This window comes from Oncorhynchus clarkii, chromosome 23, assembly GCF_045791955.1.
Source record: "Oncorhynchus clarkii lewisi isolate Uvic-CL-2024 chromosome 23, UVic_Ocla_1.0, whole genome shotgun sequence".
Taxonomy (NCBI): Eukaryota; Metazoa; Chordata; class Actinopteri; order Salmoniformes; family Salmonidae; genus Oncorhynchus; species Oncorhynchus clarkii.
In genome coordinates, this window is record NC_092169.1 from 17,878,404 (window position 1) to 17,896,836 (window position 18,433).

Below are 18,433 nucleotides of genomic sequence, written 5' to 3' on the forward strand. Positions count from 1 at the left end.
GTGCACAGTTTGGAGAGGTGCGTGGCCAGTTTGGAGAGGTGCGTGGCCAGTTTGGAGAGGTGCGTGGTCTAACTAAGACATCAGTTAGACCTTTCATTCAAACCATATTCTTATTATGTTACTGAATGTATTCAGACTATTTTCAGATTTGATTGTTGACAAATGCTGTGAAAGGTAGAGTAAATGTCAAGTGCACATAAAATCAACAGTGTAATGTTTGGATTCAGTCATGTGTCAGTTGAATTGTTGTGTCCTCACTTTTTGGTCTGATAAAGTGTTCTCTTTCAATTGCTACCATGATCATGCATATGCTTTTTATAGTTATTTTAGAAACATTTCAAACTATCCATATAGGCCATTTTCCATGAGTTTAAGTGAGTTTTAATTTTTTTATTTTGTATTTTACCCCCTTTTTTTCTCCCAAATTGGGATCAAACCCAGGTCTGTAGTGACACCTCAAGCACTGCGATGCAGTGCCATAGTCCGCTGCATCACTCGGGAGGCCAGTATAAGGGGTTTTAATTAAGATCCCGGACTGCATCTTTAAATCAGAACATATTGAAAATATTATTGAAAAGATTAAATACAAAAGGACAATTATTTCATAAATCCTTAGGCCTTCTCTTATGGCATAGATGGCCCTCACGGTTCAACACTGCTCATTGTGGTATTTTACTGCTGCATTGAACAGAACATGAATCACAAGATATAAAGGAGGCTGATGAGTCATGCTAATCCTTGCAGATATTACATATTTGCTGGTTTATTTAAACAGAAGAAATGTGAAGGACTTTGAGTATTTTTTTGTTTTTACCCCTTCAGATGAAGTAGCATAATTGTCATACAATGTTAATGACACATTCCGCATTCTCTAACTCCAATTTCATGTTTTTCTATTTAGTTTTTTCTTTTAATTCGTAGTTACAGAGTCCTCCCTGTCTTCATATAAAAATCTCCTATTGACGTCAATACAAGTAGAAGGTCTTGTCACACATTTTTATTTATTTTTTATTTCACCTTTATTTAACCAGGTAGGCTAGTTGAGAACAAGTTCTCATTTACAACTGCGACCTGGCCAAGATAAAGCATGGCAGTGTGAACAGACAACAACACAGAGTTACACATGGAGTAAACAATAAACAAGTCATTAACACAGTAGAAAAAAGAAAAAAATAGTCTATATACATTGTGTGCAAAAGGCATGAGGAGGTAATACATAGTTGTATCAATTTGGGATTTCTAGAGATACTGCTGTAATGTTTTGCAAAAAATTGTTTTTTCCACAACCAAAAACATTTGACTAGAGAATAACTGAAAGAAGGTACAACATAGACAAAGCAAATTGAGAAAAAGCCCTTCAGAATGGGCTATTGATGGTTGTTATTGTTTTGGGTGATGTGTATGATGCATATATCCTCCAGTAGCTGGAGAGCTTGCTTGTTTTTTCATTTGAGTGTTACATTGCCCTTGAATACACTCTATATCATTACATTTTCATGCAGAAAGTGGATTGGAGAATCAATAATGGCCGCCTTGTCATTCTACTACATGAGGAATCAATAGTGTGTGTGTGTGTGTGTGTGTGTGTGTGTGTGTGTGTGTGTGTGTGCGCGTGCGTGCGTGCGCCAGTGCTTCTCTATATGTGCATTTGTGGTGATTGTGTAATAGGAATAGCAGAAAATATCAGAGGGACAAAAAAAGCTGTATCGATTTTTCTGATGTCAGTCTCGTCACCTTCTAATATTGTCTGTGTCTGTGTGATGCTAATGAGCGATGTAGCCATTCATGACTCCATCAGGCTGTGTAAATGCACTTGTCCCTCCAGTGGAGTCTCTCACTGGCTGCCAGCTGAATGTGCCAGGTCAGCAGAACTCCCCTGGCAGGGCACCAGCAGCCCTAGCCCTGTGGCATGTGTTCCCTCGCTTGCCTGCCGTTGGCTCTCTAACGATAAGAGAGGAATCATTCAACAAAGGCACGCTATTCCAGTGAGCTGCAGTTTGGATGGCTATATGGCTGTGATGAGCTGATGATTGAAATGAAATATGAATCAACAAGAGATATTGCACGCTTTCCTCAAGTGTCCTGCCGCTAGCAATGTAGGTTTTGTTAAAGCTTCTGAATCATTATTTTGATTTTAGATATTTTGGGGGAAATTATTATTTATAAGCCATTGAGTTTCTTAGTGTTGGATAGAGCTTTTGTGCTTGATCAGTTCTATTCATAACATGGATGATCTACAGTATATATCAGAGCCATTTATTCATTGAAAGAACAGGATACTGACAGAGATTGCATGGAAATCAATTGTGCGCTAAATAGTAATACACTGTTCTATTGTTCGAGGGAAACATTTTGTATCCTAGTGCATCCAAATATTTCCTGGCAGACAGTCAATGAGAAGTGCAGTGCATGGAAAGCTTAAATAATGCTCTCTACAAATGTGTCATGAATAGCAGAATCACAGTGCTATTGCTTATGTGAATTATATTATAATTATTATTATATATTATAGCAACTAAGCTATGTGCTGATCACAACGGATAGGAAAACCGAGATCTCCACTGTAATTAATTTGAAAAACAGTGCCCTTGCCTTGCCTGCTAGCTAGAGCGCCGCATCGACCACAGTGATTCTTTTTACAGCGTGAAGTGAGAGTGGAGATGGCTATTATAATTCAAGTGCCGTCTTGAGGAAGAATTAACTTTCAAGGCTCTCCACATACTAAATGATCAGGGTTAAGAGCAAAATTACACTTATCTGGACTTGCAGGTGTAAAGAGACCAATTCCACCATGCAGCCTTAGCAGGGAAAGTTTACATCGATCCCCAAGAGAACTGTCCCAATTTTGGGCCTGTCAAAATTGGTTCTATTCCAGTGGACTGGACTGGAGAGCAGACTTAAGATGGCTTAAGATGTTTATTTTAATATATATTTTTTAACTTCAAGCTTTTTACATGCAGTATATTACTGTGACATCAGTATCTGCATCTAGCCATCTACTGTATGTTCCAACAATTAAGAAAAGCCCCGATGTTGAGGAAGGAAATGAGGGTTGAGAGAGTGAGAGAGAGTGAGAGAGAGTGAGAGAGAGAGAGAGAGAGAGAGAGAGAGAGAGAGAGCGAGAGCGAGAAGAAAGAGAGAACATGTGTGGATCATTTGGGTCATGATTCATTCTTCACAACTGCAGCTCTTTCACCCAGAAAGACTTGTGCTGTGACATGATGACATGAATTGTGCAAGGTCACATTTTTCACTCTTTCTCTACCCCCCTCTCTTCTCACCTAGCTGGAGGTCGATGATTAAATTATTTACAGGAAGAACAGTCAACCATGCTGCTTTCTAGTTAACAACATTTACATTCCTACTTGAATGAAAATGGTATGTTTCACAGGTGCTCCATATAAATATAATTAATCCACTGCATAAAGCATTATACATTATTTATAACTGTCGAGATGCTGCCACTGGCAATCTTCAGAAAATGTTTCAGTTTAAATATTTTGAATTGATACAGTCTATAGATTATAACCTTCTCATTATCTTTCAGAGAGAGCTCAGCGGAATGATAAGAGAATAGAAACCAGATTTCTTTCTCTAGCTTGAATTATCCAAGTAATAAACATATGATTGTAGTTTATGTAGCTTTTCTATTATACTGTGGGAGGAAACAGACTATGACACATATATTGTGATCCTATAGACAAAGGAAAGGATTTGAAATCAAAGGATGTCTTGTTGTAAAGCATATTCTTCATTCAACTGTGTATTAATCAGATAGATGCCACCCCTTTGTCATTTTCTCTCCCTATGCAATTTCCTCAAACAAATTCTTGAACTGTCCTAAGCTTTGAAGTAATTCAATGGAGTGTTCTATTGATTGTGTGACTCTGATAGCAGTGGGTTTTGGTTTATGGGCATGTCCTTTATTATTTTCAAACCTGTTGGAGAGAGAATCACAAGCTGTTTTTCGCTCACTGATCTGCTCATATCATTAATTCCCTTATGACTGAAGTTTGGCCGGAAGCCAAATAATTCTAAATCTGTAAGCAGTAAATTGTGTGGCGGGGTGGAAAAATCTATTAGATGTGGGGAGCGTTTGAGCATGCCTCGAATTTGAATGGGCCAGAAAAACACGTTCTAGCAGGCATGTGCTTTGTAATCAAATTTGGATTCCGATGGCAAAACCAGTTTATTCATTTCATTTTCTTTTAAAATGTCAGATAATGTTTGTAATTTCAAGCTGTTTTTCACCTGTGTGCTTCAGGGGGTGAGAGGCTTTTCTGGTGGACTGTTAAACAATGGAAACCCAGGGGTGATCTCACAGAGGAAATGAAGGGTTTTGTCTGTCCATTAACCAGCTCTGAAACAACATACCTGTTATTGATGTGACCTCTCCTATAACATGAAAGCCATCCCAAACAGCTAGACACATAGAGGGAGCATTACTCCACTCAAAGATTCCCTAATCAAGTTATCTTTATTGGATTCGTTTCATTAAAGTTGAGCAGAAAAAGACAGGATAAATAGACATCAACATGCACACATGCATGCACAGACACGATACACAGACACACGCGTACACAGAACCAAACACACACACGCACACACCCTTTTCTTAAAGCCATCATAGTGACATTAATTTCAACTTGAGGGCATTCCCTTTGTTTGCGAATATACAATGTGGCTTTTATTATATAGGTTGCCAAGGCTCGTAGAGTCAGTATGCCTTGCCCTTTAGTTTTTATTGCCAGCCCATCATCCCACCATAATATCATTGAATATTTCATGAGAACATATATTAGTCCATCTGTGTTATGAATGCATTTCATGCTGCTCCAGTTGCAGTCTTTTTGTGCAGATTACAGTTACACGCTGGAATTCAATCAGAACTGCACTGCGGAAACCCACACTGCAAAAACAGCTTTTCCATTCATATTCACTGCACAGGAACAAAGTTATTTTTGTCAGTGGGGGGTTGTTAGTGCTGTTAAACTCAGGGTCAATGATTTCCTTCCCACTGACATTGTTTAAGAAAAGTTTCAGTATTTGTAAATCAAATTGAATATTGTGGATATTTAAAGGTGGACTCAGTGAAATGACGTTGCCACAAGCAGCACTACAGATATTGCGATGAGCGAGATGCAAGATTCCGCTCTCACACAGTCACACACAGTATCTGAGCATGTGCATGGGTTCCCTTCACGTTGTTTGAGAATGGTAGGTACAGGACCAAAACAGCTAAGAAGTTTAGCCTTGCATTCAACGCTCTTAGTTGTTGCGGAAATTGACCCACTATTCTGTTTACTTTGTGCACCTGCGTCATATCGCTGAGTCTACCTATAAAATGTTACGGTTAGTTTATCCATACGAAGTGTTACGTTTGGGAAGTACAAAATGTACCTTTAGACAGTTTGAGCAATGTTTTGTTGTTTCTAAAAAGGGTGATACGTCTCACAGGTAGAACAAAGAAAGACATACACTGTAGGCCTAGTTGATAGACTTAATCATTCATGGGCTCTTTTTTCCCATTGTGTTGTCCTGGCAGTTATTTCATTTCCGTTTTCTATGTGTCGGCCACTTGTTAAAATCAGTTTTATTCATTAGCCCTGTTACTCTCCACCATTTATCCCAGGCATTGTTGTGAAAACAAATTCAAAAGGAGAGTGAACAGTTTCTTTTCGCCATACATCATGGATTTTTGGAGGCACTTTATGCCAATCTTATTTTGACACGACAATATTATTTTTGCATGACAATATGAATATTTGTATATCTAACTGTTCAAGGTTTTACATTTTGGGGACAAAAACAACATTGTTTCATCAATATGGCACTAATATCATTATTCCGTTATTAGAAATAAATGTTCCAGTAGTTGTTCTTACATTCATCCATGTAAATTGTTCATTGTACTGGATGTAATTATTTAATTGGTTCCAGTTGGCTTAGCCTATCTACTGTTTATTTTAAGCTTCCCTGTACAGATCTGCTAATATGAGAGTTTCTTACATAATGACAGGAATTCACAATGGGCTCTGTTGAGTGACAGCCCCCACCCCCTCTTCTCTCATTATAGTCCTTAGAATAGGAAACATGCATGTCCTCAATAGTCTGTAGTTTACTCCCCTTTCTTTCTGTCTTTAACTGAAATATTAAGTAATGTTCTTTTTTATACTCTGTATGCCCTCAGTGACCTGGGGGGGGGGGGGGGGTCTTTGAGGAAATATACACAGCAAGTTTAATCAGGAATGACATATAATTCCCTCTGACCCAATTCCAAATTTTGGCCCAAATGGGGACTCTGTGTCCCATTAAATATATATTTAAAGGAAAACTCATCAATTATATTCTAGAATGCACGGAAAATGTATAGGCCATGAACTCATTCATGATCGTTATGATCCAAGATTACAGCTGCTCAATTGAGTTTGTGTCGAACAATGCCGCGTGACAAATGGAAAGGCCGGCCCATCAGAGGAGATTGTATATCATCACCTGGGAGAAAACCCCTTTGGACTTACAGTACCAGTCAAAAGTTTGGACACGCTAGCATCCCACCTGGCCAACATCCAGTGAGATTGCAGAGTGCCAAATTCAAATACAGAAATACTCATTATAAAAATTCAGAAAAGATACAACTATTTTACTTAGGTTTAAGGATGAACTTCTTGTGAATCCAACCACGGTGTCAGATTTAAAAAATGCTTTACTGCGAAAGCATACCTTACAATTATTTGAGAATATAGCCCAACAGACAAATCATTACAAACAGTAACCAGCACAGTAGAAGAGTTACACAAGTCAGAAATAGGGATAAAATGAATCACTTACCTTTGATGATCTTCATATGTTTGCACTCAGAAGACATTCATTTATTCAATAAATGTTCCTTTTGTTCGATAAAGTCTCTCTTTATATCCGAAAACCTCCGCTTTGTTCGCACGTTTTCTTCAGTAATCCACAGGCTCAAACGTAGTCACAACAGGCAGACAAAATATCCAAACTGTATCCGTAAAGTTCATAGAAACATGTCAAACGATGTTTATATTCAATCCTCTGGTTGTTTTTAGCCTAAATAATTGTTAATATTTCAACCAGACAATAACGTCATCAATATAAAAGGTAAACAAGAAAGGCACTCTCGGTCGCGCACTTGAAAAAGCTCTGTGTCACTGCAGGGTCCACTCATTCAGACTGCTCTTACACCCTCATTTTTCAGAATACAAGCCTGAAACAATTTCTAAAGACTGGTGACATCTAGTGGAAGGTATAGTAACTGCAATTTGAGTCCTAAGTCAATGGATACTGTAATGGCATTGAATAGAAAACTACAACAACAACAAAAATCCTACTTCCTGAATGGATTTTTCTCAGGTTTTCGCCTGCCAAATCAGTTCTGTTATACTCACAGACATTATTTAACTTTAGAAACTTTAGAGTGTTTTCTATCCAAATCGACTAATTATATGCATATCCTATCTTCTGGGCCCGAGTAGAAAGCAGTTTAATTTGAGCATGCTTTTCATCCAAAATTCCAAATGCTGCCCCCTACCCTAGAGAAGTTAAACAAATCAAAATATATTTTATATTTGAGATTCTTCAAAGTAGCCACCCTTTGCCTTGATGACAGCATTGCACACTCTTGGCAATCTCTCAACCAGCTTCATGATGTAGTCATTTCAGACGTGCTTTGTTAAAAGTTCATTTGTGGAATTTCTTTCCTTCTTAATGCATTTGTGCCAATCAGTTGTGTTGTGACAAGGTAGGGGTGGTATACAGCCCTATTTGGTAAAAGACCAAGTCTATATCATGCTAAGAACAGCTCAAATAAGCAAAAAGAAACGACAATCCATCATTACTTTAAGACATGAAGGTCAGTCAATCCGGAAAATTTAGAGAACTTTTGAAGTTTCTTCAAATGCAGTCGCAAAAACCATCAAGCGCTATGATGAAACTGGCTTTCATGAGGATCGCCACAGTAAAGGAAGACCCAGAGTTACCTCTGTTGCAGAGGACAAGTTAATTTAGAGTTACCAGCCTTAGAAATTGCAGGCCAAATAAATGCTTCACAGAGTTCAAGTAACAGACACATCTCAACATCAACTGTTCAGAGAAGACTGTGTGAATCAGGCCTTCATGGACAAATTGCTGTAAAAAACCCGCTACTAAGGGACACCAATAAGAAGAAGAGACTTGCTTGGTCCAAGAAACACGAGCAATGGACATTAGACCGGTGCAAATCTTTCCTTTGGTCTGATGAGTCCAAATTTGAGATTTTTGGTTCCAACTGTTGTGTCTTTGTGAGACGCAGAGTAGGTGAACTAATGATCTCTGCATGTTTTATTTTATATTTTTATTTGACCTTTATTTAATTAAGAAAGTCAGTTAAGAACAAATTCTTATTTTACAATGACGGCCTACCCCGGCCAAAGCCTCCCCTAACCCGGACAACGCTGGGTCAGTTGTACGCCGCACTATGGAACTCCCAATCACTGCTGGTTGTGATACAGCCCAGGATCAAACCAGGGTCTGTAGTGACGCCTCTATCACTGAGATGTAGTGCCTTAGTTCGCTGCACCACTCTGGAGCCCGTTTGGAGTATGTGTGGTTCCCACCGTGAAGCATGGAGGAGGAGGTGTGGGGGTGCTTTGCTGGTGACACTGTCAGTGATTTATTTAGAATTCAAGGCACACTTAACCAGCATGGCTACCACAGAATTCTGCAGCAATATGCCATCCCATCTGGTTTGCGCTTAGTGGGACTATCGTTTGTTTTTCAACTGGACAATGACCCAACACACCTCCAGGCTGTGTAAGGGCTATTTGATCAAGAAGGAGATTGATGGAGTTCTGCATCAGATGACCTGGCCTCCACAATCACCTGACCTCAACCCAATTAAGATGGTTTGGGATGAGTTGGAGAGTGAAGGAAAAGCAGCCAACAAGTGCTCAGCATATGTGGGAACTGTAGGAAAAGCATTCCAGGTGAAGCTGATTGAGAAAATGCCAAGAGTGTGCAAAGCTGTCAAAGGCAAAAGGTGGCTACTTTGAAGAATATAAAATATAAAATATATTTTTATTTGTTTTAACACTTTTTTGGTTACTACATGATTCCATATGTGTTATTTCATAGTTTTGGTGTCTTCACTATTATTCTACAATATAGAAAATAGTAAAATAAAGAAAAACCCTTGAATGAGTGGGTTTGTCCAAACTTTTGGTACTGTAAAAGTAGTGGAATTAAATGCCTCCGATTTTCCCTGGCCTTCTTTTCATCCTTAGATTCAGTCATTTACACTGATAATCTCCTTTGGGTAAGGTTTTCTACATAACAGCCTGGCCACTGTTAATAATTTGTGAATGAGGAGTAGTGCTATACTGCAATATCTGGATTGGGAAAGGCAAACAGAGCCATTAATCTCACTGGAAGAATAAAACAAAGACCAGGGTACGCTGTTGGGGCCTGTTTACCACGGACAAAAGATATTGACTGTCAGTTCGGTAAAATCTCTGTTTCTGCTTGTCTAAGTCAACTTTCTTGTTCCTAACAATAATACCTTTCTGGTATAGGCAATTATGGGTCTTATGTTTGGAGTATGGTTGTGGTGATGCAGGGTTGAAGCTATAATTTGGTTCAGGCATAAAACCTCTGGAACATTTGGATGCTGCCTTGTTTGTAATAGCCATGGTCTTTGATAGTCAAAGGAACCAATTTGGCACAAGGAGCTCTGAATAATTTCATCATGTATTACAGAGCCTATTAAATGCAAACTTTTCAATCTAGCAATCAATAACGCAGACAGCTTACACTGGCCCCATGCCAACGACATTAGAACTGCTAGCGCTTGTTGCTAGGGAGCAGAGCCCGCTTAGGGGAAGGAATGTTTAATGTAATAGAATCACATAAATCAACAAAGGGAAAGTGCTGCGTTCTTTTTCTAAACCATTTTGAAATAGGAGTATGTTTTTTTAAATGTCGTTTATTGCAACAAAAAAAATTATGTGAACTGTGAGAACATCTGGAACCAAATTAAGAACAGTGTGTAGAGTAATTGTGCAGTTTTTTTCTTCAGTATGCATGTAGCTGGTCTGAATTCTTGCGCAGCACACTTGAATAAATGGAGGTGAAAATTATATAAATGTTTATTTTTGTCTCAGGAGGACACCCTCCCCCTCTCCACTCCTTAAAAAATCTAGAACAGAAAGAGGCACTTTAATGCTGTTAGATAATTAAGAACAGGAACCAACTTGCAGAGAGAGCAGCCCTCTGCTGCCCTTCATACCATTTCAATAGAACATTTCCTCTGGGTGTTTGTGGCCTTTTGTGAGAATACCATTCGCTTTGAAGGCTTTACGGACATGCCTTGTGAATATAACAGGGACTAATAGTTCTCTTAGGGCTGATCTAAACCGGGCCATTTTTTGATGCAGCTGATATTATTGGTTTTTGTGAAGATGCGAGTCAATACTTGAGTGTAATGTAGCAGAGGTGATTGGAGTCCATTGAATCATGGTGGATACATTATGCGTCATAAATATGAAGGGGTTTTGATTTTTTTTCCCTTAGGGAGGACAAGCTAGTCGTTACTGAAATATGATTGTCTTTTTGCATTCTGTCCAGTATTTATTACTGGCAGATGCTGTGCTTTTTTGGTTCAATAAAAACAAACAGCTTGAGAGCCAGCATGCATATAGCTCTCTGTGTCGTCCTTTATATGAAAAGTGTATATGCTGCAGGAAAGAGAGGAGGATGAATCCGTTATGTGTTATACATTATGAAAGAAGTCTTTGGTAAATGGAAACAAGGCAACCTCTGAAATCAATACAGAGCTGAACAGCAAAAAGGTAGTGGATGGAGAGAGAATACAAAATAGTCTCCTTCTCCAGTTTCCCTCGTTTATTCCCTCTACTTTGAAAAGCTGTATATGTTGTTTTGATATCTGTGGGGTACCTACTGTAAGAACAGATATCAAAGTGACGTTATTGGCTCATACATTTATTACCTCTCTCAAATCCTATCACATTAAGCTTCAGTAAATTCCTTGGCTGGTTAGATAATGTGGAAATTTTGACAACAGCAAATTTCAGCTGAGTGAGTGATTGTGTGAGAATGATGTATGTCCGCATTTTTGCCTCAGTGAACAGAACTTCAGTCACAGTCTTTTGAAAGATCTTGTCAGTTCTTTTGTCTGGTGTAATGATTGTAAGCTTGTTTGAAATGTAAGCCATACAGTTTACAAAAGCAATTTGGTTAATGCATTGGTTTTTTCCTAACATAAAATAGTTTTTTGGAGTCTGTGTTTTGAAAATACAATTTCCTTTACTCTTCACCATGCAATCTCAATGGAAGGAAACCCACAAGTAGGTTTGAAAGGGTTGTTATCAATGACCGGAGAAGTGAAAAGCAAAAATGCGCTCATTGCCTATGGTTGTTCAGAGTAATGGTGATGCAGGAAGCAGCGGTATTATAAATAGTAGGCCTATATCCCAGATTCATCGACCTTGTCCTTGAGTTGCCTTGTAATTGAGTTCTGCACTTAGATTTTCTTATGGAGGCACTATAATCCGTCTACTGTATAGTTACAGTTGAATTGCATATTGTGTAATACACTCTTATATGTCCTTGGTTATGAATAGTAATCACCTGTCTTGAATTGTTTTGATTACATCCTGTCACATTGTGTTTATGCTGATGATACAGACACTGTGTTGTGTTTATTAGTTTTGAGATTGCTTGACGATGCATAAAAATAAATACAAATCTGTTACATGGTAGTTTAATCATCATAGAAGTGCCTCTAGGTCCTACACAAAAGCTTCTTGTCAAAAACCAGCTGTTTTAGTCGAAAGTAGTAAAAACAGAGAGAGATCAATTACATAATGTCCTTTCTCTCCGGATTTTAACTCTCTAGCGACAGAGCTAAGGCCCCAGCCAATTTAAATTATTATGTAAAGATAACAATGTCCTTTATTTGGAAAGGTCAGACTTTACGAACAAAGGGACATAAGGTGTGTATACCATTATGCACACGCAGTTTCTCTCACACACACACACGCACTCGCACTTTCATTCACACACAGGTACTTAGTCCTACTATACAGTAAATGCCCCATGGCTTCTTCCCCAGCAAGTTGAATCTAATCAAGAGAATGCTGGGAGGGCCCTCAGGAGATTGCCAGGTTCCAGGGTTGGCTAGTTCAAATAAAATCCTTGACATTTGGATAAAAACCAAGTGCCACCAAGCAGTAATTGCATGCGACCACAGACACACATCTGTGGTGTGTGTGTTTGAGGAGGGGGCTTTCATTCCCTCCCTTTTGAAGTATTAGTCATGTGTAGTTAACTAACTGGCTCGGTTGTCTGTGAAGGGTGGCTCGTTTGGACTATGGTACCAAGTAGGGCTGGGCTGCAAATTAATGGTGTCAAATAGAGGTGTGCCACCTGACCCTTTCCAATATAATTTTTGTTGGACTATTCAGATCATATTTCATATCAATGATTATCATCGACAATTATGATTTTAATTATTATCCGTATCACCCAAAACCTAGTACATGTACAGTACCTCATACAAAAAGCCCCATTGTTATGTTGTGGAATGTTTTAGTAGGTGCTACTACAGAATACCTGCATTCAACACCTCATTATGCATAACACCTCCGGCTGGATATATGCCAAGTAATGCTACCCAGGGATTGTTCAACAAATTCTAATAGCTAGATATTCAGTCTATACTGTATGCAGTGAAAGAGAGAGAACAAGAGAAATAGGGAGAGGGAAGGGAGGGTGAATGAGGGAGTGTTCCATTTCTTTATGATTTATCTTTCCCTTGCCCTGGTCTAGCAGTCTTGCCAACTCAACCTTGCATTTCTGTAGATGTGTTGCAATGCATACATGGTGGATTTTTATGCTTATATGGGCCAAGGGGTATATTTTATTATTTCATGTCTAACAGTACACGGTTTGGGCTCAATACTAGTATATTTCCCCATCATAAAGTATATGTTTTTTCCTGTCATATATTGCACGATATACATAGCCATATCAGCTGGTAGATTTTGATGGATTGTCTAGGGTTTTCTCTAAGAAGGTTACAACATTTTCTACATAAACTGCCTGTTTCTGAATGACAAGACTGCCTTAAGGGGCATTTCTTACATGCTTGTTTTCCTAAAACGAACAATCCTGGGAAAACTGCTGCTTGAATTTACCTATATGTTGCTTGTTAAAACCTGTCAATCTAGATGTGAAAATCTCTGTTGCCTTGACATTTGCTTTCCCTTTGCCTCTGCTATTATCAGTTTACGTCATACATAAAGTATTATTAATTCCCCTATCTAAGTGAAATGTGTCATTATCAGCGTGTGTGTGGGTTTAAACTATATTTGTTTGAAACTAGGGCTAACTGTTTGTTTCTACATTTGTTTTGTTCCAGGTCAGGAAGATGACGGCAAGAAAGTGCTGGTGATGAGCTACCCCCAGTACTGTCGTTACCGCTCGGTCCTGGCCCGGCTCAGAGAGCAGCCGTCTGCCCTGCTGACGGACCACACCGTGCTGGCTTTGGGCGGCATCGCCTCCCAACACGACACCACACGCATCCTCTACTGCAGGGACACCTTCGAACACCCCACCCTGCTGCAGAATGAGAGTGTCTGCGAAGAGTTCGGTAAATCCCAAAGCGCTAGGGTGCAGGTAGTAACTGTTCAGTTTCTGCTCAGTAACTGCTCAGTTTCAAAAGGTTTTCTCCAATTTTGCGGCGACTAAACACCACCCAGGGTGGGGTCACTTCTACTTTGATTCAAGTCACTTCAGGGGATGAATTGAAATTCAATTCATGATTTCAAAATGCCATATGGACCTGAGAGTATTACATTCACTTCCTAAATTGACTGAATTGAAATTGAACTGACCCCAACCCTTCAAAACACACCAGACTGAGTATCATCGGCCCTTAAGATAGTCTTTCTTTAACTTTGTGCGTTTCCACAAAGAGCACTGTTGTATAGCTTAACTCATAGTAATTGTGGAACAGGTCAACATTTTTGGAGAGATTGTCAGTGTGGGTAATTTAATTTTAAAAGAGAAGCGAGGAGGTGAAGGGAAACTGTTTTATGCCTAGGAAAATACTATATGAATAGCATGCTCACATCCTGCTGCTGCTCGTACTATTGGCTCATAGTGCCAGTGCTCATACTACTGGCTCAAAGTGCCAGTGCTCATACTACTGGCTCATAGTGTCAGCCCTCATACTACTGGCTCATAGTGTCAGCCCTCATACTACTGGCTCATAGTGAGCCCTCATACTACTTGCTCATAGTGTCAGCCCTCATACTACTGGCTCATAGTGCCAGCGCTTGTACTACTGGCTCATAGTGCCAGCGCTCGTACTACTGGCTCATAGTGCCAGCGCTTGTACTACTGGCTCATAGTGCCAGCGCTCGTACTACTGGCTCATAGTGCCAGTGCTCGTACTACTGGCTCATAGTGCCAGCGCTCGTACTACTGGCTCATGTGCCAGTGCTTGTACTACTGGCTCATAGTGTCAGTGATCGTACTACTGGCTCCTAGTGCCAGTGCTCGTACTACTGGCTCATAGTGCCAGCGCCTGTTAGTGTTACACCGTATTCAGGCACAAGCCTTTTTCACACTCTGACTGAAATTCCTTTATGTAAACACCAGTTCTCTCAATCCGCCACATTAATGTGTGTTTTATTCATGTTAGGAAACATTAAATTCACCCATGTTTAAACCAGATTTTTATTAGGTCAAGTGCCAGGGGCAGTGAATAATGGGCCGTTGTTAAAGCTAGAAGTGACCATAAACGATTGTATTTATGCTTTTCCAATGCTAATCCTGACCTTTATCATTGGCCAAATCTTTTTCTAAGGTTGCCCCTTTAACAGACGTTCTGTTGACAAACAGCCACCTCAGGGTGTGTGGACATAGTGTCATTTGTTTCACTGCAGAATTACTGGAACACTGCTGATAATTACAATTCTGCTATCTAGAGAAGTGACACTGTCATTTATATAAACTTGAGGGTTTATTATGGTTTGGTTACTCAAGGCCCTAGTAATAGCAAGGCAACTTGACATGATGTCAGACAACTTTCTTCCTATTTCCATATTCATGTAACCTAATTTCTACCAAACTGCGGAGACTGTATTGACAATGTGACTACCACATATTATTCTCACATTTTCTGTGAGATAGAACAAAAATGATGAATTACATAACATAATCTAGGAAGAAAAGTTTGAAGTAATATTAGTGTTCCAAGGCAGTTCCACTGAGAGATAGAGGTAGTATGATGACCTTTGCTCTTTGGCAATCATATTACAATTGCAATTATGTGGTTGGAATATGCTGTGAGAGAACATGTTATCCTGAACATTGGTATAATTACCTGCCTGGCAACATGCTTTCAGAATATTTTGAGACATGTCATTCTTCTTTTCCTGCAACAAAGTAATAATGTTGCTTACCCTCCCTGCCCCCATCTCTGAGAAACATAATACCCGTTGCTTAAACAAACAGTGTTTTGAAAGCTGATGAGGCACTCATGTTTGAGGTGAAACTACAGGCGCGTTCCTTCATTTAGTCTTTTATTCTAGCTGCTATGTCTGGAAAGGAAATAGGATCGGTATCTATTTATGCAAAAATGGTTGTTATTGTTTGCCTGTTTGAGATGTTTCCACTCATATTTGTTTTAATGTTCATTAAAGAGGAGCATTTTCTGGAATCCATCTGAATTATTTTAGTAATCCCCGAGGGGGGGGGGGGGATTTATTGCTGGATATTAATGCTTACCAGATGCATAGACCCTAAAGAGATTATATTTTTAACGTATTGTGAAATGAAGGACACTTGCTCTGGAGTGTAAACTGTGTTAATGTTCCTGTAAAAGCACTGTAGCATGGCCAGTATGAGGCCAGAATGTAAACACACTGATAAAGGAATGATTTCCTTTGTGTGCCTGTGTCACTCCCCTCCACTGAATCCCAGTAAAGCTGGAGATTGCCTAAGACAGGCCCATTTTTATCCTGCTAAACTGTTAACATGTGCTCTCCCATATAGATTGGAATAATTTCTGCTCTGAAATCTTTTTTCAAAGCTAAGATCAGGTTATAAAGCTGGCACTGTTTTAATGTATTTGGGTAATCATATAGATTTTATTTTCTCATATACACTGAGTTTTTCCACAAGATGTTAGCAACAACCTCACATTGGTATTGAACTAAAAGCATTTTCAGTCTACTGAATTAGCATGACTGTGTGGTGAAGCATAATATCCCTTATTTTTCATCCTAATTAGAAACATACAGGACAAGCTGCCCAGATGCACATTATTATAGTCCTTTTAGTCTGTACAGAAAAAAGCCTGGAGAGGTATCATTTATCTGGACAGAGCGAGGAGGGAGAAGACTTTCACAGGCTCTTGATGTGGCTTAATTCCTACACAACACAACTTATAGAGGTTGAGGAGTAGAATGCTGAAGCCTGGAGTCAGATCCATGAGTCATGAGGGATGATATTATACACCCTTGAAGTTTAAGTATGTTGTGAGGGGGCTCTTTTGCTCCTCATATTTGCAGGTAGGGGCATGTTGGTCTTTTTGAACATAGTTTATGAGTATCGTAAATAGCATCATTCTTACTTACACTAATCTCTCACATCCTCATTACAGTACAATGGAGGAAGGCCTCTGTGTTAGTCATCGAGGGAAAAATCTCACTATTTCTCAGAAGAATAAATTGCCCTACAACCAGACAATAGGTATAGTGGAAAAGCATGCCCTGACCTATTTGAAATTAATATGATTATTTATAATCACCATGCTGGAAGATTTTACATGACAAAGTCGTAACGATAGCTCTTTGGTTAACTCAATCCCATCAAATGTAACCAGAGCGTAATCTATGAGAATAAATACGGTTTATTGATGTATGGGTGCGTTTCTCCGTGCATTCATTTATTTATAGGTCGCTGTGATTTCTCCCTTCCGGTAATGAATAGCATAAGTCTTGAGCTCCTTCACTGCTCGGTAGTTATATATGAAACAGATTGTTTGGTTATTTAAAACCCCAGACCCATTTAGTTTTTGTTTCACTCTGTCAATAGCAATAATCTGGAAACGTTTGAAGGTTAGCCCATTTTTAGCAAATCCCACATTACGTAATTTTGTCTGTTTTACATTCGCGCTCATGGAAAGACATGCCATATTTGGGACAGCCCCTCTGTGTGTTGTTATGCTTGACTTTCATCCTTAAAAGGTTTTTTTCTCTTTAAACAAAAGCCATTAAGCGACACTGCCAACTCAAAGGCACTAGGCAAATCTGAAACTGGACATGGTAAACTCTCCAACATGTAAACTCTACATATATGTATTTTTAGATCATGACACTATTAATGTATCTGTTTTCATATTTTTAATTACATATATTTTCTAATGGGATAGGGCAGATAAGATGTATGATGGTGGTGTGGGGGCAAAACCTATGTATGTTAGAATCACACACTGTAACTGGATCTAAATGGAGTAGGGTGATGTTATCAAGATTGAGGTCAGAGTTCAGTGCATTCCTTACTCTGCTTGTCAGCCTTGTTTTGGTTTAAGCTGGCAGAGTTCAGAGAATGATCTGTGTTAATGAGTCCCAATGACATACTGCAAAGAGCATGAGTGTGTCACATGAAGAGGAAAGTGGACAAAAAGAATGGAAGACAGAGAGGGAGAGATTTAGGTGTGCTTAAGTTACATTTTGATTTGATTCTGAAAGAGTAAAGAAAACTTGTTAATCTCTAGGTTTAAGTTAAATGTATTGTACTGTACATGTGGGAATGGTATAGGGGGAATTCAATGCTTGAGTGTACCTTTATATTAGTGTACATTAGTGTACACTCAAGCACTACAACTTTGAGTTTGCACAGCACAAAGCATACACATTCACACCCTCAAACGCACTCCATCCAATGAGAATGATTTCATAATAAACGTGTTTGAACAGTTTAATTGGCTCTTCCTGGAATAACTCCGTTTCACTTCATTTGATATGATGAAAGAGTAATGTTCCCTCCCAAGGGGGGCATACACAACACTGCATAAATAAAGCTGCAGTGGAAAATGACAGCAATAATAAACAAGGCAAATTCATCCGCACTCCTGCCAATTTTAGCTCAAATTGCTTTTGGTTTATTTGCTAATCATGTTAATTAGCAGATCTTGTTTTAAGTAAATTGAATATTAATTCCAGAAGGATGAAAGAGCATGGTTATTCAGTATAAGTAAAGTATCAGATGGTTGTTGGGTAAGATGTGACAAAAATATTATCTTCACACAACCCTTTTAAAATGACATACAGTAGACACTTGTCAATCTAAGCTAGTTTGAGCCTTTATGACATGGAATGTAGTTCTGCACTAAGGCATTTAGTAT

The 18,433-nt window shown here is 39.0% G+C and overlaps 1 protein-coding gene across 1 annotated transcript in view; it reads left to right on the plus strand.

Moving 5' to 3' along the window:
- LOC139381610 (AT-rich interactive domain-containing protein 5B-like) overlaps positions 1-18,433 on the plus strand; it is a 76,916-nt gene that overhangs the window by 14,059 nt on the left and 44,424 nt on the right. Inside the window, exon 4 of the mRNA XM_071125263.1 lies at positions 13,436-13,666. Coding sequence (XP_070981364.1) covers positions 13,436-13,666 — 231 coding nt within the window. The remainder of the gene's footprint in view (positions 1-13,435; positions 13,667-18,433) is intronic.